The 23206-nt window shown below is 44.7% G+C and overlaps 1 protein-coding gene across 1 annotated transcript in view; it reads right to left on the bottom strand.

Moving 5' to 3' along the window:
- LOC145345624 (dynein axonemal heavy chain 8-like) overlaps positions 1-23206 on the bottom strand; it is a gene marked incomplete at its 3' end in the record, with an annotated part of 1250971 nt that overhangs the window by 417356 nt on the left and 810409 nt on the right. Inside the window, exon 39 of the mRNA XM_080193458.1 lies at positions 9322-9521. Within this exon, the coding sequence (XP_080049584.1) occupies positions 9322-9521 (200 nt within the window). The remainder of the gene's footprint in view (positions 1-9321; positions 9522-23206) is intronic.

The following is a 23206-nucleotide window of genomic DNA, read 5'->3' as shown; positions in this document are numbered from 1 at the left end:
ACTTCTGCCAGCTTTGCCCTTCATTCTAAGAGAACATAAGAAACATAAGAAATAGGAGCAGGAGTAGGCCATCTAGCCCTTTGAGCCTGCCCCGCCATTCAATAAGATCATGGCTGATCTGTCGTGGCTCAGTTCCACTTTCCCGCCCTCTCCCCATAACCCTTAATCCCCTCTCTTATCAAAAACCCATCAACCTGCGTCTTAAAAATATTTAGCGAGGCAGCCTCCACCACTTCAACGGGCAGAGAATTCCAGAGATTCACCACCCTTTGAGTGAAGAAGTTCCTCCTCAACTCCGTTCTAAACCGCCCCCCCTTTATCTTGAGGCTGTGCCCCCTAGTCCTACTGTCTTTTTTGAGCGGGAAGAGTCTCTCCACCTCTATCCTATCCATCCCATTCATCATCTTATACGTCTCAATGAGATCTCCCCTCATTCTTCTAAACTCTAACGAGTACAAGCCCAGTTTATTCAGCCTCTCCTCATAGCTCAACCCCCTCAACTCCGGCATCAGCCTAGTAAACCTCCTCTGCACTCCCTCCAAGGCCAAAATATCTTTGCGCAGGTGCGGCGCCCAAAACTGCACACAGTACTCCAGCTGCGGCCTCACCAATGCCCTATACCACAATTCGGTTACGTTCACCTTAGTGATGGGAAGGGATAGGCATGAACCTCGGGTCAGTAGTTTTAGCTGGGGTAAGGGCAATTATGAGGCTATTAGGAGTGAATTAGGAAGCATAGATTGGACTAGGAGATTACAGGGACTGGGAACGTCCGAAATGTGGAGTTTTTTCAAGGAGCAGCTACTGCGAGTCCTTGATAGGTATGTCCCTGTCAGGCATGGAGGATTTGGTAGATCTAGGGAACCGTGGTGCACTAAAAGAGTTGAGTCGATGGTTAAAAAGAAAAAGGAGGCTTATGTTCGGATGAGATTGGAGGGCTCAGATAGTGCACTAGAAAGCTTTAGATTGGCTAGGAGGGAGTTGAAGAGTGAGTTGAGAAGGGCTAAAAGAGGACATGAGAAGACTTTGGCTGATAGGATTAAGGAGAATCCTAAGGCGTTCTATAGGTATGTCAAGAACAGAAGGTTGGTCAGGGCAAGATTAGGGCCAGTTACAGACAGCAGGGGGAGGTTGTGTGTGGAACCGGAGGAGATTGGAGAAGTATTGAACCAATATTTCTCTTCGGTGTTCACGCAGGGGGACATGAATATAGCTGAGGAGGACATTGGGTTGCAGGGGTGTAAAATAGACAGTATTACGGTTGATAAGGAGGATGTGCTGGAAATTCTTGAGGGGCTGAAAATAGATAAGTCCCCTGGTCCGGATGGGATCTACCCTAGGATTCTCTGGGAGGCTAGAGAGGTGATTGCAGAGCCTCTGGCTCTGATCTTCAGGTCGTCATTGGTCTCTGGTGTAGTCCCGGATGATTGGAGGATAGCGAATGTTGTCCCATTGTTTAAGAAGGGGAACAGAGACTTTGCCGGGAATTATAGACTGGTGAGTCTTACTTCTGTTGTGGGCAAGGTTTTAGAAAAAATTATTAGGGATAGGATTTATAGTTATTTGGAGTGTAATGAATTGATTAGAAATAGTCAGCATGGTTTTGTAGCGGGTAGGTTGTGCCTTACTAACCTTATTGAGTTTTTTGAGAAGGTGACCAAAGAGGTGGATGGGGGCAAGGCAGTTGACGTGGTATATATGGATTTTAGTAAGGCGTTCGATAAGGTTCACCATGGTAGGCTTCTGCAGAAAATGCAGATGTATGGGATTGTGGGTAATCTAGGAAGTTGGATCAGGAATTGGCTATCAGATAGGAGACAGAGGGTGGTGGTTGATGGTAAATATTCATCATGGAGTTCAGTTACGAGTGGTGTGCCTCAGGGATCTGTTTTGGGGCCACTGTTGTTTGTAATTTTTATTAATGATCTGGATGAGGGTATAGTTGGGTGGATTAGTAAATTTGCTGATGACACCAAAGTTGGAGTTGTGGTAGATTGTGAGGAAGGGTGTCATAGTCTGCAGGGAGACTTAGATAGGTTGCAGAGCTGGGCCGAGAGGTGGCGGATGGAATTTAATGCGGAGAAGTGTGAGGTAATTCACTTTGGTAGGAGCAACAGATGTGTCGAGTATAGGGCTAACGGGAGGACTTTGAATAGTGTGGATGAACAGAGGGATCTAGGTGTATGTGTACATAGATCCCTGAAAGTTGGGAATCAAGTAGATAAGGTTGTTAAGAAGGCGTACGGTGTCTTGGCGTTTATTGGTAGGGGGATTGAATTTAGGAGTCGCAGCGTCATGTTGCAACTGTACACTACTCTAGTGCGGCCGCACTTGGAGTACTGTGTGCAGTTCTGGTCCCCGCATTACAAGAAGGATGTGGAGGCGTTGGAGAGGGTGCAGAGGAGGTTTACTAGGATGTTGCCTGGTATGGTGGGGAGGTCCTATGAGGAGAGACTGAGGGATTTAGGGTTGTTTTCGTTGGAAAGAAGGCGGCTAAGAGGGGATCTTATTGAAACATATAAGATGATTAGAGGTTTAGATAGGGTGGATAGTGATAGCCTTTTTCCTCGGATGGAGAAAGCTAGCACGAGGGGGCATGGCTTTAAATTAAGGGGGGGTAGCTACAGGACGGATGTCAGGGGCAGGTTCTTTACCCAGTGGGTGGTGAGGGATTGGAATGCCCTGCCTGCTGCAGTTGTAAATGCGTCTAGTTTGGGGGCGTTTAAGAGATCTCTGGATAGGTTTATGGACGAAAAGGGATTGGTATAGGCTAGTGGGTCATTGTTTTTGTAACTGGTCGGCGCAACATCGTGGGCCAAAGGGCCTGTTCTGCGCTGTAATGTTCTATGTTCTATGTTCTATACAGCTGCAGCAAGACCTCCCTAGTTTTATATTCAATCCCCCTCGCTATGAAGGCCAGCATCCCATTCACCTTCCTGACCACCTGCTGCAGCTGCAAGCTGGGTTTTTGCGACTCATGCACAAGGACCCCGAGGTCCCTCTGCACCGTCGCCTGCTGCAGTTTTTCGCCACGTAAGTAATAGTCCTTCCTACCATTCTTCCTACCAAAGTGGACCACCTCACACTTGCCAACATTAAATTCCATTTGCCATTTCCTGGCCCATTCGCCCAGCCTATCTAGATCCTTCTGCAGACTCTCCACACCCTCCGCACAATTTGCCGTTCCCCCAATCTTGGTGTCATCAGCAAATTTCGACACCATACACTCGGTTCCCTCCTCCAGATCGTCTATATAAATGGTAAAAAGCTGAGGCCCCAGCACCGACCCCTGGGGCACTCCACTTGTCACCATCCGCCAATTCGAATATCACCCGTTGACCCCCACTCTCTGCCTCGGAACGTGTTTACCCTGAACCCTGGTTAACCATTGAACCTTAGAAAATTACAGCACAAAAACAGGCCTTTACGCACTTCTTAGTTGTGCCGAACCATTTTTTTGCCTAGTCCCACTGACCTGCACCTGGATCATATCCCTCCACATCCCTCTCATCCATGTACCTATCCAAATTTTTTTTAAATGTTAAAAGTGAGCCCGCTTTCACCACTTCATCTGGCAGATCATTCCACACTCCCACACTCTCTGTGTGAAGAAGTCCCCCCTAATATTCCCTTTAAACTTTTCCCGCTTCACCCTTAACCCATGTCCCCTAGTTTTTTTTTCTCCCCTAACCTCAGTGGAATAAAGCCTGCTCACATTCACTCTATCTATACCAATCATAATTTTATACACCTCTATTAAATCTCCCCTCATTCTTCTATCATCTAGGGAATAAACTCCTAACCTATTCAAACTTTCTCTGTAACTCACTTTCTCAAGTCCAGGCAACATCCTTGTGAACCTTCTCTGTACTCTTTCAACCTTATTAATATCCTTCACGTAATTAGTTGACTAAAACTGCTCACGGTTCTCTAAATTCGGCCTTACCAACGTCTTATACAACCTCACCATAATATTCCAACTCTTGTATTCAATACTTTGATTTATAAATGCCAATGTACCAGAAGCAATATTTACGACCCTATCTAGCTGTGATGCCACTTTTAGGGAATTATGTATCTGTATTCCCAGATCCTTCTGTTCTACTGCACTCTTCGTGTCCTACCATTTACCTTGTATGTTCTACCTTGGTTTGTCCTTCCAAAGTGCAATACCTCACACTTGTCTGCATTACACGCCATCTGCCATTTTTCAGCCCATTTTTCTAGCTGGTCCAAATCCCTCTGCAAGCTTTGAAAACCTTCCTCACTGTCCACTACACTCTAATCTTTGTATCATCAGCAAATTTGCTGATCCAATTTACCACATTATCATCCAGATCATTGATATAGATGACAAACAGGAGGTCCTACGTTTTAGTTTAACTCCCAACTCCCTAAATTCAGCTTGCAGGACCTCATCCCATTTTATACCAGTATCATTGGTGCCTATATGCACCACGACAGCTGGCTGTTCATTCTCCCCTTCCAGAATGCCTTGCAGCCACTCCAAAACATTCTTGAGCCTTGCACCAGAGTGCAACATACCATCCTGGAGTCTCGTTTGCGTCTACAGAAATGCCGATTCCCCTTACGACTGAATCCCCTATCACTTTAGCTCTGCCACTCTTTTTCCAGCCCTTCTATGCAGCAGAGACAGCCACGCTGCCATGAACCTGGCTGCTGCTACCTTCCCCTGGTGAGCCATCCCCCCCAACAGGACCCAAAACAATACATCTGACCGCAGGGGACCCCTTTAGAATATAGAACGTAGAACAGTACAGCACGGTACATGTCTTTTGGCCCTCGATGTTGTGCTGAGCTACGTCCAAACCCAAGATCAAGCTATCCCACTCCCTAACATTCTGTTGTGCTCCAAGTGCCTTTCCAATAACTGCTTGAAAGTTCCTAAAGTGTCCGATCCACTATCACAGCAGGTAGTCTATTCCACACCTCAACCACTCTCTGAGCAGAGAATCTACCTCAGACAGCCCTCCTATATCTCCCACCATGAACCTTATAGTTATGCCCCCAGTAACAGCTACATCCACCCCTCATCATCTTATAAACCTCTATTAAGTCGCTTCTCATCCTCTTCCAGTCTAAAGAGAAAAGCCCTAGCTCCCTCAACCTTTCCTCATGACTCACCCGCCCTCCAAACCAGGCAGCATCCTGGTAAATCTCCTCTGCACTCTCTCCAATGCTTCCACATCCTTCTAATAGTGAGGTGACCAGAACTGCACACAATATTCCGAATGTGGACTCACCAAGTCCTGTATAGTTGCAGCATAACCCCACGGCTCTTAGACTCAAATCCCCTGTTAATAAACGCTAACACACTATAAACCTTCTTCACGGCTTTATCCACTTGAGTGGTAACCTCAGAGATCTGAGGATATGAACCCCAAGATCTCTCTTTCCTCCACATTCCTCGGAACACTGCCATTGACCCTGTAATCTGCATTCAAGTTTGTCCTATCAAAATGAATCATCTTGCACTTATCAGGATTAAACTCCATCTGCCACTTTTTTGCCCAGCTCTGCATCCTATCAATGTCTCTTTGCAGCCTACGCCAGCCCTCCACCTCATCCACTACTCCACTAATCTTAGAACATAGAACACTGCAGCACAAACAGGCCCTTTGGCCCACAAGTTGCGCCGATCATATCCATACCTACCAGGCTTATCTATAACCTTCAATCACATTAAATCCCATGTACTCATCCAGAAGTCTCTTAAAAGACCCCAAAGAGTTCGCCTCCACCACCACCAACAGCAGCCGATTCCACCCACTCACCACCCTCTGAGTGAAAAACTTACCCCTGACATCTCCTCTGTACCTACTCCCCAGCATCTTAAACCTGTGTCCTCTCGTAGCGGCCATTTCAGCCCTGGGAAATAGCCTCCGAGAATCCACCCTATCTATACCTCTCAACATCTTATAAACCTCTATCAGGTCGCCTCTCATCCTTCGTCTCTCCAGGGAGAAAAGATCTACCACATCCTCTACCTGCGAGGCCGATTTAAGAGTCCTATGGACCCGGACCCCAAGGTCCTTCTGATCCTCTACATTGCTAAGAGTCCTAACCTTGATATTATACTCCTTCATCCCATTGGACCTGCCAAAATGGACCACTACACATTCATCCGTGTTGAAGTCCACCTGCCACTTCTCCGCCCAGTCTTGCATCCTATCTATGTCTCGCTGCAACTTCTGACATCCCTCCAGACTATCCACAACACCACCAACCTTTGTGTCGTTGGCAAACTTACTAACCCATTCCTCCACTTCTTCATCCAGGTCATTTATGAAAATAACAAACAGCAAGGGTCCTAGAACAGATCCCTGGGGCACCCCATTGGTGACCTACCTCCATGCAGAAAAAGACCCATCCACAACCACTCTCTGCCTTCTACAGTCAAGTCAGTTCTGGATCCACAAGGCAACAGCCCCTTGGATCCCATGCCTTCTCACTTTTTCAAGAAGTCTTGCATGGGGGACCTTATCAAACGCCTTGCTGAAGTAAGAATCTTGGTGTCATCAGCAAATTTACTAACCCGCCCTTCAGCCCCCTCTTCCAAGTCATTGATAAAAATCACAAATAGCAGAGGACCCAGCATTGATCTCTGTGGTACATCGCTGGCCTCCAGTCTGAAAATTTTCCCTCCACTACCACCCTCTGACTTCTATGAGACAGCCAGTCACTTATCCCATCAGCCAAATTTCCTTCTATCCCACACCTCCTTACTTTCTTCATGAGCCTACCATGGGGAACCTTATCAAATGCCTTGTTAACACCCATGTATATGACATCAACTGCTCTACCTTCGTCTACACAAAGACTGCCTTCCTACTCTTCCTCTGTCTAGTGGTCACCCATTTCCTATATTCTTTAGTAACATTTAGCTGTGGTGTGACCAACTCACTGAATGTGTTCCGACGCGAAGCCATCTGCAGCTCCAGAGCCTTCAAACAGTCTGACAGGAGCTGCAGCTGGACATACTGTGCTAGATATTCTTGAGGGTTTGAAAATAGCTAAGTCCCCTGAGCCGGACGGGATTTACCCTAGGATTCTCTGGGAGGCAAGAGAGGCGATTGCACAGCCTCTGGCTCTGATCTTCAGGTCGTCGTTGGTCACAGGTATCGTGCCAGAAGATTGGAGGATAGCAAATGTTGTCCCATTGTTTAAGAAGGGGAACAGAGACTTCCCCGGGAATTATAGACCGGCGAGTCTTACTTCTGTTGTGGGCAAAGTTTTAGAAAAAATTATTAGGGATAGGATTTATAGTTATTTAGAGAGTAATGAATTGATTGGAGATAGCACGGTTTTGTGAAGGGTAGGTCGTGCCTTACTAACCTTATTGAGTTTTTTGAGAAAGTGACCAAAGAGGTGGATGGGGGTAAGGCAGTTGACGTGGTGTATATGGATTTTAGTAAGGCATTTGATAAGGTTCACCATGGAAGGCTTCTGCAGAAAATGCAGATGTATGGGACTGAGGGTGATTTAGTTAATTGGATCAGGAATTGGCTAGCAGATAGGAGACAGAGGGTGGTGGTTGATGGAAAGTATTTGTCATGGAGTTCGGTTACAAGTGGTGTGCCTCAGGGGTCTGTTTTGGGGCCACTGCTGTTTGTAATTTTTATAAATGATCTGGATGAGGGTATAGTTGGGTGGATCAGTAAATTTGCTGATGACACCAAAGTCAGAGAGTGGTAGATAGTGAAGAGGGGTGTCATAGTTTACAGAGAGACTTGGACAAGTTGCAGAGCTGGGCCGAGAGGTGGCAGATGGAGTTTAATGCGGAAAAGTGTGAAGTAATTCACTTTGGCGGGAATAACAGATGTGTAGAGTATAGGGCTAATGGTAGGATTCTGAATAGTGTTGATGAACAGAGGGATCTAGGTGTATGTGTACATAGATCCCTGAAAGTTGGGAATCAAGTAGATAAGGTTGTTAGGAAGGCATACGGTGTCTTGGCGTTTATTGGTAGGGGGATTGAATTTAGGAGCCGCAACGTCATGTTGCAACTGTACAAAACTCTGGTGCGTCCGCACTTGGAGTATTGTGTGCAGTTCTGGTCCCCACATTATAGGAAGGATGTGGAGGCTTTGGAGAGGGTGCAGAGGAGGTTTACCAGGATGTTGCCTGGTATGGAGGGAAGGTCCGATGAGGAGAGACTGAGGGATTTGAGGTTGTTTTCGTTAGAAAGAAGGCGACTAAGAGGGGACCTTATTGAAACATACAAGATGATTAGAGGTTTAGATAGGGTGGACAGTGATAGCCTTTTTCTTCGGATGGAGAAAGCTAGCACGAGGGGGCATAGCTTTAAATTAAGGGGTGGTAGTTATAGGACGGATGTCAGAGGTAGGTTCTTTACCCAGAGGGTGGTGAGGGATTGGAATGCCCTGCCTGCTGCAGTTGTAGATGCGCCTAGTTTGGGGGCGTTTAAGAGATCCGTGGATAGGTTTATGGATGGAAAGGGTTTGGTTTAGGTTAGAGGGTCATTGCTTTTTTAATTGGTCGGCGCAACATCGTGGGCCGAAGGGCCTGTACTGCGCTGTAATGTTCTATGTTCTATACTTCCTGCACGTGAAGAGCCAGGGACACAAGAAGTGTCCCTGAATTCACACATTGTAGAAGAGGAGTGTGACAGGGCTCTGGGATCTCCTGCCATGACATAACCCTTCAGTTAACTTAATAACAACAAATACAATGCCAGGAGAAAGAAAAGAAAAAATATTTACCAGTCACCAGTCAATCACTTACCAGCTGGCTATGATGTCACGGTTCAACTTCTTTCTACCACTCACTTGCTCTCGAGTCTCCCTTGCAGGCCCGCCTCTCCACTCCTCCTGAAGGTGAGCAACTCTTTCCCGTCAGCACCAAATTTCCACTCAGCACCACATTCCCACTTAGCACCAAATTTCTGATACCCTCATTCTGGTTGAATCTCATTCCGGCTGAAGTCTCTCTCTCACTGGTCATGTGCAAGCTCATTAGTAGTGCACTTGCTAAAAACCTCATCTTAAATACAGCTGAGGTGAGCTGAGATGACTCACACACCGGTTAAAAATCCCTAAATGTGCACATCTATTAAAGTTCTAATCAGACTTTTGAGACATGCTATCTCTGATCCTCTCAGCAACTGAGATTGCAACATGTTGTTGACTCTTTTTTGGTCATTCAGAAAACCCACATCTTTGAAAAATGATCTTTGTCATCGTTGCTAAAATGTTTTTATCAACATTTACCTGCTCAATATGTTTTTCTGTACTAGACGATATATAACTGCAAATTATTGTTGTTATTTGTTGCTTGTACCTGTTGCTCAGTAAAGAGTTCAAGATCATTAAACTATCCTCCATCATTGTTATGATTTCTCCTGTCTCTGTTCCTTTTAGCAACAGTTCTCCTCGAGTCTTAAACTGAGAGAAACTCAGAGTCTGACCGACCCAAGTCTGCATCACTTGAGTCAATTTTGCCTCAATGTCCTTCTCTTTCACAGAGGAAATGCAGATATCCTGAAAGACATTACAGTATAAAAATTATCAGCCGTTATCTTAAGTGATTATAGATTTATAGAATTATTTAACGCTCAAAAAAGACAGTAGGACTAGGGGGCACAGCCTCAAGATAAAGGGGGGGCGGTTTAGAACGGAGTTGAGGAGGAACTTCTTCACTCAAAGGGTGGTGAATCTCTGGAATTCTCTGCCCGTTGAAGTGGTGGAGGCTGCCTTGCTAAATATTTTTAAGACGCGGGTTGTTGGGTTTTTGATAAGAGAGGGGATTAAGGGTTATGGGGAGAGGGCGGGAAGGTGGAACTGAGCCACGACAGATCAGCCATGATCTTATTGAATGGCGGGGCAGGCTCGAAGGGCTAGATGGCCTACTCCTGCTCCTATTTCTTATGTTCTTATTATAAAAGGAGACTATTCATGTCTGATTAAGTCAGGATAGCTAAGATGAATATGTGGCTTGAGAGATGGTACAAGAAGAAGGCCGGTTAGTTATAGGCCGGTTAGTTTAACGTCTGTGGTAGGTAAAATGTTAGAATCCGTCATTAAGGAGGAAATTGCGAGGCATCTTGAAGGGAATTGCTTGATAGAGCAGACGCAGCACGGTTTCATTAAAGGGAAGTCGTGTCTGACAAATTTACTGGAGTTCTATGAGGATGTGTCTAGGGCGGTGGATAGAGGAGAGCCGGTGGGATGTGGTCTTTCTTGATTTTCAGAAGGCGTTTGACAAAGTACCTCACAAGAGGTTATTGCAGAAGGTCGAGGGACATAGAGTTGGGGGTAGGGTGTTAGCGTGGATAGAGGATTGGTTGTAAAATAGGAGGCAGAGAGTGGGGGTCAACGGGTGCTATTCGGATTGGCGGATGGTGACAAGTGGAGTGCCCCAGGGGTCGGTGCTGGGGCCTCAGCTTTTTACCATTTATATAGATGATCTGGAGGAGGGAATCGAGTGTATGGTGTCGAAATTTGCTGATGACACCAAGATTGGGGGAACGGCAAATTGTGCGGAGGGTGTGGAGAGTCTGCAGAAGGATCTAGATAGGCTGGGCGAATGGGCCAGGAAATGGTAAATGGAATTTAATGTTGGCAAGTGTGAGGTGGTCCACTTTGGTAGGAATAATGGTAGGAAGGACTATTACTTACGTGGCGAAAAACTGCAGCAGGCGGCGGTGCAGAGGGACCTCGGGGTCCTTGTGCATGAGTCGCAAAAACCCAGCTTGCAGGTGCAGCAGGTGGTCAGGAAGGCGAATGGGATGCTGGCCTTCATAGCGAGGGGGATTGAATATAAAAGTAGGGAGGTCTTGCTGCAGCTGTATAGGGCATTGGTGAGGCTGCAGCTGGAGTAGCGTGTGCAGTTTTGGGCGCTGCACCTGCGCAAAGATATTTTGGCCTTGGAGGGAGTGCAGAGGAGGTTTACTAGGCTGATACCGGAGTTGAGCTATGAGGAGAGGCTGAATAAACTAGGCTTGTACTCGTTAGAGTTTAGAAGAACGAGGGGAGATCTCATTGAGACGTATAAGATGATGAATGGGATGGATAGGATAGAGGTGGAGAGACTCTTCCCGCTCAAAAAAGACAGTAGGACTAGGGGGCACAGCCTCAAGATAAAGGGGGGGGGGCGGTTTAGAACGGAGTTGAGGAGGAACTTCTTCACTCAAAGGGTGGTGAATCTCTGGAATTCTCTGCCCGTTGAAGTGGTGGAGGCTGCCTCGCTAAATATTTTTAAGACGCGGGTTGATGGGTTTTTGATAAGAGAGGGGATTAAGGGTTATGGGGAGAGGGCGGGAAAGTGGAACTGAGCCACGACAGATCAGCCATGATCTTATTGAATGGCGGGGCAGGCTCAAAGGGCTAGATGGCCTACTCCTGCTCCTATTTCTTATGTTCTTATGTTCTTAAGAAGGGATTCAAATTCCTGGGATATTGGAACCAGTTCTGAGGGAGGTGGGACCACTACAAATTGGATAATCTTCACATGTATGGAGATCAAAGATAGCTACAAGCAAAATAGGGTGGTAATATTAGGGGACATTAACTTTCTCAACATTGTCTGGGACAACCATAGCATTTGGGACTTGGATGGAGAGAAATTTGTTGCATATATAGGATGCAAGACTGGGCGGAGAAGTTGCAGATGGACTTCAACGCGGATAAATGTGTAGTGGTCCATTTTGGCAGGACTAACGGGATGCAGGAGTACAATATCAAGGGTAGGAGTCTTAGCTGGGTTGAAGAGCAGAAGGATCTTGGCGTCCAGGTCCATAGGACTCTTAAATCGGCCTCGCAGGTGGAGGATGTGGTCAAGAAGGTGTATGGTGTACTGGCCTTCATTAATCGAGGGATTGAGTTTAGGAGTCGGGAGGTAATGCTGCAACTTTATAGGACCCTTGTCAGACCCCACTTGGAGTACTGTGCGCAGCTCTGGTCGCCTCACTACAGGAAGGATGTGGAGGCTATTGAGAGGGTGCAGAGGAGATTTACAAGGATGTTGCCTAGATTGGGAGGCATGCCTTATGAAGATAGGTTGAGGGAGCTAGGACTCTTCTCCCTGGAGAGACGAAGGTTGAGAGGCAACCTGATAGAGGTTTATAAAATGTTGAGAGGAATAGATAGGGTGGATTCCCAGGGCTGAAATGGCCGCTACGAGAGGACACAGTTTAAGGTGCTGGGAAGCAAGTACAGAGGAGATGTTAGGGGAAAGTTTTTCACTTAGAGGGTCGTGAGTGAGTGGAATCGGCTGCCGTCGGTGGCGGTAGAGGCAAACTCGCTGGGGTCTTTTAAAAGACTTCTGGATGAGTATATGGGATCTAATGGGATTGGGAGTTACAGATAGTTCTATGACTTGGTAGGTAGGGATATGATCGGTGCAACTTGTGGGCCGAAGGACATGTTTGTGCTGTGGTGTCTATGTTCTATGTCCTATATTCAGAAGAAACTGTTCATTCAGTATGTGGCTGGCCCAACTAGAGAGGAGGAAATACTTGACCTCCTCTTGAGAAATAAAGAAAGGCAGGTGACAGTAGTGTTAGTGAGGAATCACTTTGGTACCAGTGACAATAATTCCTTTAGTTAGACTAAGATAGATAAGGAGAATGATAGTTCTGGCTCAAAAATTAAAATTCTAAATTGGGGCAAGACCAATTTTGATGGTATTAGACAGAAATTTTTAAAAGTTGATTAGGGGAGTCTGTTGGCAGGCAAAGGGATGGCTGAAAGGAAGGCTTTGAAAAGTGTGTTAACATGGGTTCAGGTTAAGTATATTTCTTTTAGAGTGAAGGGCAAGGCAAGGCTGGTAGAAGTAGGGAACCCTGGATGACTCAGGATATCGAGACCCTGGTCAAAAAGAAGGAGGCATGTGACATGCATCGACAGCTGGGATCAAGTGGATATCTTGTCGGAATAGAGTTAAGAGAGAAATAAGGGGAGATTGCTTTGCCAGATAAGACAAAGGAGAATTCAAAGAGCTTCTACAAATAAATAAGGGACAAAAGAGTAACTGGGGAGAGAGTAGGGCTTCTTAAGGATCAACAAAGTCATCTATGTGCAGATGCACAAGACATGGGTTCAATCCTAAATGAACTGTTGAGAAGGCATGGATGTTAGGCAATTTGGAGAAATAAATAGCAATGTCTTGAAGAGTGTACATATTATAGAGAAGGAGGTTCTGGAAGTCTGAATGCTCATCAAGTCAGATGGATCTCCAGGACCTGATGAAATTTATCCTAGGACGTTGTGGGAAGGTAGGGAGGAAATTGTGGGTCCCCTAACAGAGATATTTGAATCATCGACAGCCACAAGTGAGGTGCCTGAAGATTGGAGAGTAGCACATGTCGTGCCTTTGTTTAAGAAGGGCTGCAAGGAAAAGCCTGGGAACTATAGACTGGTGAGCCTAACGTCTGGAGTAGGTAAGTTGTCAGAAGACATTCTGAGGGACAGGATCTACAGGCAATTAGAGAGGCAAGGATTGATTAAGGACAGTTAGCATGGCGTTGTGAGTGGAAAATCATGTCTCATCAATTTGATTGAGTTTTTTCAAGGGGTAACCAAGAAGGTAGGTGTGAGCAGTGCGGTCGCAAGGCCTTTGACAAGGTACCACAAGGTAGTTTGTTACATGAGGTTAAATCTCACAGGGTCTAGGGTGAGATAGCCAATTGGATACAAAATTGGTTTGATGACAGAAGACAGAGGGTGGTTGTAGAGGTTGTTTTTCAAACTGGAGGCCTGTGACCTCTGACCTGTGACCAGTGGAGACCTCAGGGATCAGTGCTGGGTCCACTGTTATTTGTTATTTATATTAATGATTTGGTTGAGAATTTAGTTCAGTAAATTTACAGATGAAACCATGATTGCTAGCATTGTGGACAGTGAAGAAGGATTGCAACAGGATCTTGAAGAATTGGGTCAGTGGGCTGATGAATAGCAGATGGAGTTTAATTTAGATAAATGTGAGGTGATGCATTTTGGTAGATCAAATTGGGGCAGGACCTACTCAGTTAATGATAAGACATGGGGGAGAATTAAAGAACAAAGACATCTAGGGGTACAGGATCATGCCTCCTTGAAAGTCGAGTTACAGGTGGACAGAATGGTGAAAAAGGCATTCAGCATGCTTGGTTTCAATGGTCAGAAGAATTAAGTTTTGGAGTTGGGACATCTTGTTGAAGTTGTACAAGATATTGGTAAGGCCACACTAACAGTTCTGGTTACTCTATTATAGAAAGGATATTATTAACCTAGAAAGAATGCAGAAAAGATTCACTAGGATGCCACCAGAACTTGATGGTTTGAATTAGAAGAACAGACTGGATAAACTGGGACTTTTTTCTCCAGCGTGTAGGAGGCTTAGGGGTGGTCTTATAGAGATTTATAAAATAGTGAGGGGCATAGATGAGGCAGATAGTCAACATCTTTTTCCAAAGTTAGAGGAGTCTAAAATGAGAGGGCATAGGTTTAAGGTGAGAAGATAGAGATACAAAAGGGTCCAGAGGAGTACTTCTTTCACTCAGGGGATGGTGATTGTCTGGAATGAGCTGCCATAGGCAGTAGTAGAAGCAGGTACAATTTTGTCTTTTAAAAAGCATTTAGACAATTACATGAATAAGATGGGTAGAGAGAGATATGGGCTATTTGGGACTAGCTTAGCGGTAAAATCTGAGCGGCATGGACAAGCTGGGCTGAAGGGCTTGTTTCCATGCTGTAAACTTCAATGACTCTACTGAAAAAGCTGTCCATTTAGATTTATTCCAATGTTCATTCCTGATTGCCATACAAATTTTATTCCTACTCAGAAAAACAGACTTTAAGATGCCTGTGATCTACAAGGTAAGCTTTCCAAAAAATAATTGCCTGAATTTCTTCTCAAGTTTGCTAGATTCTATAAAGGACTCAGCAGAATGCTTAAATGCAAGTGTGAGATCCCTATTCAAGAAAAAAGAAGAAAAAGAGCAGCAAACTATAGGCCAGATATCCTGACATCTGTCATTGGAAAAAAGTGTTAGAATCCATCATTAAGGAGGACATTTGGAAAATCATAATACAATCAGGCAGGGTCAAAGTGGTTTTGTGAAAGTGAAATTTCGTTTGAATAATTTGTTTGAGTTCTTTGAGAAGATAATAAACAAGAATCATAAATGGAACCCATAAGTGTGGTGCACATGGATTTCCAAATACATTTGGTAAGGATTCACATCAAGGGTTGTGATGCAAGATGACAAGCGGGATTCTCCAATATTGTTCATCCTGTTTGCCTTCATTAATCGAGGGATTGAGTTTAGGAGTCGGGAGGTAATGCTGCAACTTTATAAGACCCTTGTCAGACCCCATTTGTAGTACTGTGCGCAGTTCTGGTCGCCTCACTACAAGAAGGATGTGGAAGCTATTGAGAAGGTGCAGAGGAGATTTACAAGGATGTTGCCTAGATTGGGAGGCATGCCTTATGAAGATAGGTTGAGGGAGCTAGGTCTCTTCTCCCTGGAGAAACAAAGATTGAGAGGCGACCTGATAGAGGTTTATAAAATGTTGAGAGGAATAGATAGGGTGGATTCTCAGAGGCTATTTCCCAGGGCTGAAATGGTCGCTACGAGAGGACACAGGTTTAAGGTGCTGGGGAGCAGGTACAGAGGAGATGTCAGGGGTAAGTTTTTTACTCAGAGGGTCGTGAGTGAGTGGAATCGGCTGCCGTCAGTGGTGGTAGAGGCAAACTCACTGGGATCTTTTAAGAGACTTCTGGATGAGTACATGGGATTTAATGGGATTGAGAGTTATAGATAGGCCTGGTAGGTATGGATATGATTGGCACAACTTGTGGGCCGAAGGGCCTGTTTGTGCTGCAGTGTTCTATGTTCTATGTCCTCACTGCCAGCAAGAATGGAGAATTTGGCGCTCAGTTAAAACTCCATTAATGGCCTAGTGGTATTATTACGAGACTACTAATCCAGATACTCAGCTAATGTCTTGGAGACTCAGGTTTGAATCACAGCATGGCAAATGGTGAAATTTGAATACAATAAAAATCTGGAATTAAAAGTCTAATAATGACCATGAAACCATTGTTGATTGTTGCAAAAACCCATCTGGTTCATTAATGTCCTTTGGGAGAAGCTAATTGGCTGTCATTTCCTGGTCTGGCTTATAGTGTGATTTCAGAGCCACAGCAATTTAGTTGACTCTGAAATGCCCTCAGGCAACTAGGGATGGGCAATAAATGCCAGTGATGCCCATCTCCATGAATGAATAATCTTCTTTCTCACTAAATCTTGGTTTATCCAACATTTCTGGCATCTGATTTGTGTCCTCTTTTTTGAAGGCAGAACGAAAGTATGTATTCAGTTGCTCGGCCATTTCTGTGTCCCTACTATACATTCCCCTCTTTCTGTCTGTAGAGGACCCACACTTGTCTTCATATTCCTTTGGGAATATGAACTCTTAAACCTGCTGATTGATAGACTGTTATTTACTAAGGTAATAATGTGTAATATTGTAATTGAACTCTCCAAGCTGAGTGAGGGATTGAAGTGTTCGGAAGAGTATATTAATCTCACACTTTTACTGTTACATCAGAAAGGGTAGCTGGTGTTTGCTGACTATATTTTCTCCTGATGCATGCATTAACAATGAACTTCTTTTCACTCTTTAACTATATGTTGTCTTTCATGGTCTTGTATTGATTGAGTTCAGCTGAGTATAAAACCCCCCAGAGGGACACCCTGGGAAATTTGTCTTAAAGTTGGCATTTCACTATTGTATCAGACCATAAACCATTGTTAGGGCTCTTCCAAGAGGATACATGGATGCAACTTATTGTCTCTGCTCAGGTGCAGAGATGGGCTTTGATGCTGATACAGCTATACCTTCCATTATAGGCTGGGAACACAGATTTAAAGTGCCAACTATCCCTACCACAGTCCATATCTTCACCACCTGTTCCATGGGAGATAGTAGTGTTTCTGCATTTTTGGACAGCAGCCCACATTTAGTCGTGGACAAGTGGGGGCTGGGTATTAGCAAAGGTCAATATAATGGTACTGGCAGGATGGTATCTTCTCATAATATGAACATAAGAACTAGGAGTAGGAGTAGGCCATCTGGCTCCTCGAGCTTTCTCAGCCATTCAATAAGATCATGGCTGATCTTTTCGTGGACTCAGCTCCACTCACCCGCCTGCTCACCATAACCCTTAATTCCTTTACTGTTCAAAAATTTATCTATCCTTACCTTAAAAATGATGTAGCCTCAACTGCTTCACTGGGCAGGGAATTCCACAGATTCACAACCCTTTGTGTGAGAAGTTCCTCCTCAACTCAGTCCTAAATCTGCTCCCTCTTATTTTGAGGCCATGCCCCCTTGTTCTAGTTTCAGCCGCCTGGAAACAACTTCCCTGCTTTTATCTTACCTATTCCCTTCATTATCTTTTTTTTCTATAAGATCTCCCCTCATTCTTCTGAATTCCATTGAGTATAGCCCCAGTCTACTCAGTCTCTCCTTAAAAGCCAACACTTTCAACTCTGGAATAACTTAGTGAATCTCCTCTGTATCTCCTCCAGTGCCAATATATCCTTTCTCAAGTAAGGAGACCAAAACTGTATGCAGTACTCCAGGTGTGGCCTCATGAGCACCTTATACAGCTGTAACATAATCTTGCTGTTTTTAAACTCCATCCCTTAAACAATGAAGGACAAAATTCCATTTGCCTTCTTAATTACCTGTTGCACCTGCAAACCAACTCCTTGTGATTGTTGCACAAGGACACCCAGCACAGCAGCATGCTGTAAATTTTTACCATTTAAATAATAGTCTATTTTGTTGTTATTCTGACCAAAATGGATGATCTCACATTTAGCAACATTGTATTCCATATGCCAGACCCTCGCCCACTCACTTAGACTATCTATATCCCTTTGCAAACTTTCAATGTCCTCTGCACACTTTACTCTGCCACTCAGCTTGGTGTCATCCGCAAATTTTGGTCTCCAACTCCAATCATTTATGCAAATCGTAAACAATTGCAGTCCCAACACTGATCCCTGAGGCACACCTCTAGTCACTGATCGCCAACCAGAAAAACACCCATTTACCCCCACTTTCTGTTAGTTAACCAATTCTTTATCCATGCTAATACATTACCCGTAACACCGTGCACCTTTACCTTATGTAGCAGTCTTTGGTGCGGCATCTTGTCAAATGCCTTCTGGAAATCCAGATACACCACATCTGCAAGTTCCCCATTGTCCATTGCACATGTAATGTTCTCAAAGAATTCCACCAAATTAGTCAAACATGACCTTGCCTTTATGAACCCATGCTGCGTCTTACCAATGGGACAATTAATATCCAGATGTCTCGCTATTTCTTCCTTGATGATAGATTCAAGCATTTTCCCTACTACAGAAGTTAAGCTAACTGGCCTACAGTTACCCGCCTTTTGTCTACCTCCTTTTTCAAATGGTGGTGTCACATTTGCTATTTTCCAATCTGTGGGAACCACCCCAGAGTCCAGCAAATTTTGGTAAATTACCACTAGTGCATTTATTATTTCTCCATCTCTTTTAGTACCCTGGGATGCATTCCACCAGGGCCAGGAGACTTGTCTACCTTTAGCCCCATTAGCTTGCCCAACACTACCTCTTAGTAATAATGATAGTTTCTCGGTCCTCACCTGCTGTAGCCTTCCTGTCATCAATTTTTGGCATGTTATTTGTGTCTTCCACTGTGAAGACTGACACAAAATACTTGTTCAATGCCTCAGCCATTTCTCATTTCCAGTTATTACATCCCTCTTCTCATTCTCTAAAGGACCAATGTTTATTTTAGCCACTCTTTTTGTTTTATATGTTTGTAGAAACTTTTGCTATCTTTTTATATTCTGAGCTAGTTTACTCTCATAATCCATCTTACTTTTCTTTATAGCTTTTTTGTGGCTTTCTGTTGACCTATAAAGATTTTCCAATCCTCTAATTTCCCACTAATCTTTGCAACTTTGTGTGCATTTCCTTTCAATTTGATACCCTCCTTTATTTCCTTAGTTACCCATGGCTGATTATCTCTTTTTCTACAGTCCTTCCTTATTACTGGTATATACTTTTGCTGAGCACTGTGAAAGGTAGCTTTGAAAGTCCTCCACTGTTCCTCAATTCTCCCACCATAACGTTTTTGCTCCCATCTACCTCAGCCAATTCCTCCCTCATCCCTTTGTAGTCTCCTTTGTTTAAGCACAAGACACTGGTATTGGATTTTACCTTCTCACGTTCCATCTATATTTTAACTTCAACCGTACAATGATTATTTCTTCCAAAAGGAAGAACTGTGAGATCATTAATTATTCCTGACTCATTACACAGCATCAGATCTAGGATAGCTTGCTCCCTCATAGGTTCCATTACATGCTGTTCAAGGAAGCTACTGCAGATACATGCTGTGAACTCCTCCTCAAGGCTGCCTTGACCAACCTAGTTTGACCAATTGATATGTAGATTAAAATCCCCCATGATAATTGCTGTATCATTTTTACATCCATCAGTTATTTCTTTGAAAAGAAATGCGAACTGACAATCATTGTGATAGCTTGTCAAGTTTTCCTTTGGGATTTGGTTGGCACAGCATGTATCATCTGCCACATTATATCCACTGGAGTTTAGAAGTATGAGAGATGACTTCATTGAATCCTGACAGAGATTTGACAGAGTGGATGCTGTAAATTTGGGGGAATCTAGAAGTAGGGACACATTTTAAATATTACGCATATCCCATCTGAGATGGGGCTTATTCTTCTCTAACGGGTTGTTCAGCTCTATTCTGAGGAATCTACTTCCAGGGCCATTGAAGTTGAGGAGGCGATGGTCTAGTTGTATCATAACTGGACTAGTAACCCAGAAACTCAGCTAATGTTCTGGGGACCTGGGTTCATACACCATCATGGCAGATGGTGGGATTTGAATTAAATGAAAAATATCTGGAATTAAGAGTCTAATGATGAACATGAAACAAACCATTATTGATTGTCAGAAAAACCCATTTGATTTACTAATGTCTTTTAGGGAAGGAAATTTGCCATCCTTACCTGGTCTGGTCTACATGTGACTCCAAGACACAGCAATGTGGTTGACTCTCAGCTGCCCTCTGAAATGCCCTAGCATGCCACTCAGTTGTATCAATCGCTACAGAGTCTCAACAAAGAACTGAAACTGGAGGGACCACCTGGCACAAATCTAGGCACCAGAAAAGACAATGGCAAAACAAATAGCCATGTCCATAAAGCCATAAGACCATAAGACATAGAAGCAGAATTAGGCCACTCCACCCATTGAGTCTGCTCTGCCATTCAATCATAGCTGATATTTTTCTCATCCCCATTCTCCTGCCCTTTCGCCTTCTCCCATAACCCCTGATCCCCTTATCAATCAAAAACCCAACTGTCTCTGTCTTAAAGATACTCAATGACCTGGCCTCCATAGCCTTCTGTAGCAAAAATTTCCATAGATTCGCCACTCTCTGGCTGAAGAAATTTCTCCTCATCTCCATTTTAAATCATCCCTTTAGCCTGAGGTTGTGCCCTCTGGTTCTAGTTTTTCTAACTAATGGAAACATCCTCTCCACATCCACTCTGTCTAGGCCTCGCAGTATCCAGTAAGTTTCAATAAGATTCCCCCCTCATCCGTCTAAACTCCAACGAGTACAGGCCCAGAATAAGAACATAAGAACATAAGAAATAGGAGCAGGAGTAGGCCATCTAGCCCTTCGAGCCTGCCCCGCCATTCAATAAGATCATGGCTGATCTGTCGTGGCTCAGTTTCACATTCCCGCCCTCTCCCCATAACCCTTAATCCCCTCCCTTATCAAAAACCCATCAACCCGCATCTTAAAAATATTTAGCGAGGTAGCCTCCACCTTCTTGTGAACCTCCTCTGGACCGTTTCCAAGGCCAGCACATCCTTCCTTAGATATGGGGCCCAAAAATGCTCACAATAGTCCAAATGGACCTGTTGACCCTGCAAAATCCTCCTAACTATCAGGGGGTTAGTGCTAAAATTGGGAGAACTAACTCACAGACTAGTGAAGCAACAGCCTGACATAATCATTCTCATGGAATCATACCTTACAGATAACACCAGAGACACTATCATTACCATCCCTGGATATGTCCCACCGGCAGGACAGACCCAGAGGAGGTGGCTGCATAATGATATCAGACAGGAGGGATTTGCCCTGGGTGTACTCAACATTGACTTTGGACTCCATGAAGTTTCATGGCTTCAGATTAAACATGGGCAAGAAAATCTCTTATTGGTTACCACGTATCATCCTCCTCCGGCTAATGAATCAGTACTCCTTCGTCTTGAACAATATTTAGAGGAAGCACTAGGGTGGCAAGGGTGCAAAATGTACTCTGGATGGGGGATTTCAATGTTCACCACCAAGAGTAGCTTGGCTACTGATCAGGCTGGTTGGGTCCTACACAATACAACTGCTACACTAGGTCTGCAGCAGGTGGTGAAGGAGCCAAGAAGGGAAGAAAAACATACTTGATCTCATCCTTACCAATCTGCTGGCTGCAGATGCATCTGTCCATGACAGTATTGGTAAGAGTCATCACTGCACAGTCCTCGTGGAAATGAAGTCCTGCCTTCACATTGAGAATAATCTCCATCGTGTTGTTGGCATTATTACCGTGCTAAATGGGACAGACTTTGAATGAATCTGGCAAGCAAAACTGGGCATCCATGACGTGCTGTAGGCCATCAACAACAGCTGAACTGCACTCCAGCACAACCTGCAATCTCATGGCCTGACATATTCCCCACTCAACCATTACTGTCAAGCAGGGGTCAACCCTGGTTCAATGGAGAGTGCGGGAGGGCATGCCAGGAGCAGCACTAGGCATAAATCAGGTGTCAACCTGGTTATCATTTCCAGAAGGAGGACCTGAGCAAGACGCCCTCTGACTTCAGCTGAAGACAAGCATTCAGCAGAGGAAAGCAGAGTGGTGATTCTGACTGGCTGTCAGGGTGAAGATTTGCAACTTTGGCATGGTCACCATTTCTAGAAGGAGGACCTGAGAAAGATGATGGTTTATGGAGGAGCTGTTGTAAAGGGACTGTTAAATCTCAGTGTTTCTCACCCTCCCACCTCCTCTAAAAAAAGTTATAAGCAAGAGAAAGCCCTGGACCAATGAGCATCCACATGCTGGTGGGAGAGACAGAGACTGCAGCTGGATTGAGATTCATCTAGAGTGAAGGTTTTGGAGTTGAGTGGGAATTTGGTGCTCAGGGGAAAGAGGTGCTTACCTTTGAGAGGAGTGGAGAAGAGACTCAAGGGCAAGTGAGAGGTAGAAAGAAATTGGTCCGTGCCATCACAGCCAAAAGGTAAGCGATTGGGTAGTGACTGGTAAGTAGTTTTTCTTTTCTTTGTTCTTCTTTTCTCTGGCATTGTAGTTGTTATTAAGTTCAGGGTTAAGTCAATGGCAGGAGATCCCAGACCTGTGTCATGCTTCTCTTGTGTGATATAGGAATTCAGGGATTCACATGCAGGAATTGTGACCAGCTGCAGCTCCTGTTAGACTGTTTGACAGCTCTGGAGTGGTGAATGGATTCACTTTGGAACATCCGCGATGCTGATGAAGTTATGGAAAGCACATTCAGTGAGTTGGTCACACCACATTTAAAAAGTACTGAGGGAGATAGGAATGGGTGACCACCAGACAGAGGAAGAGGAGGAAGGCAGTGCAGAGGTCCCCTGCGATCATTGGCCTCCAAAACAGATATATCATTTTGGATACTGTTGGGGGAGATGGCTCACTGGGGGAAGGTGGCAGCAGCCAGATTCATGGCATCTTGGCTGGCTCTGCTGCACAGGAGGGCAGAAAAAAAGTGGCAGAGCAATAGTGATAGGGGATTCAATTGTAAGGTAAGTAGACAGGCATTTCTGTGGACACAAATGAGACTCCAGGATGGTATTTTGTCTCCTTGGTGCAAGGGTCAAGGATGTCTCTCAAAAGGTGGCTGCAGGGCAAGCTGGAGAGGGAGGGTGAACAGCCAGCTGTCGTAGTGCCTTAGGTTTCCCCCACCAAAGATACTACCCCTCACTGACACCCCATACACACTCAATTTAAAAAACATGTGGATGAACTTCAACAACTGTATGTGGATATCTAAAAAACACTTGGATGAACTTCAACAACTGTACGTCCCTATCTGGTG

Source organism: Carcharhinus amblyrhynchos, chromosome 7 (assembly GCF_965287045.1).
Source record: "Carcharhinus amblyrhynchos chromosome 7, sCarAmb.v2.hapA, whole genome shotgun sequence".
In the NCBI taxonomy this organism is placed as follows: domain Eukaryota; kingdom Metazoa; phylum Chordata; class Chondrichthyes; order Carcharhiniformes; family Carcharhinidae; genus Carcharhinus; species Carcharhinus amblyrhynchos.
This window is presented reverse-complemented; position numbering and strand designations above follow the sequence as displayed.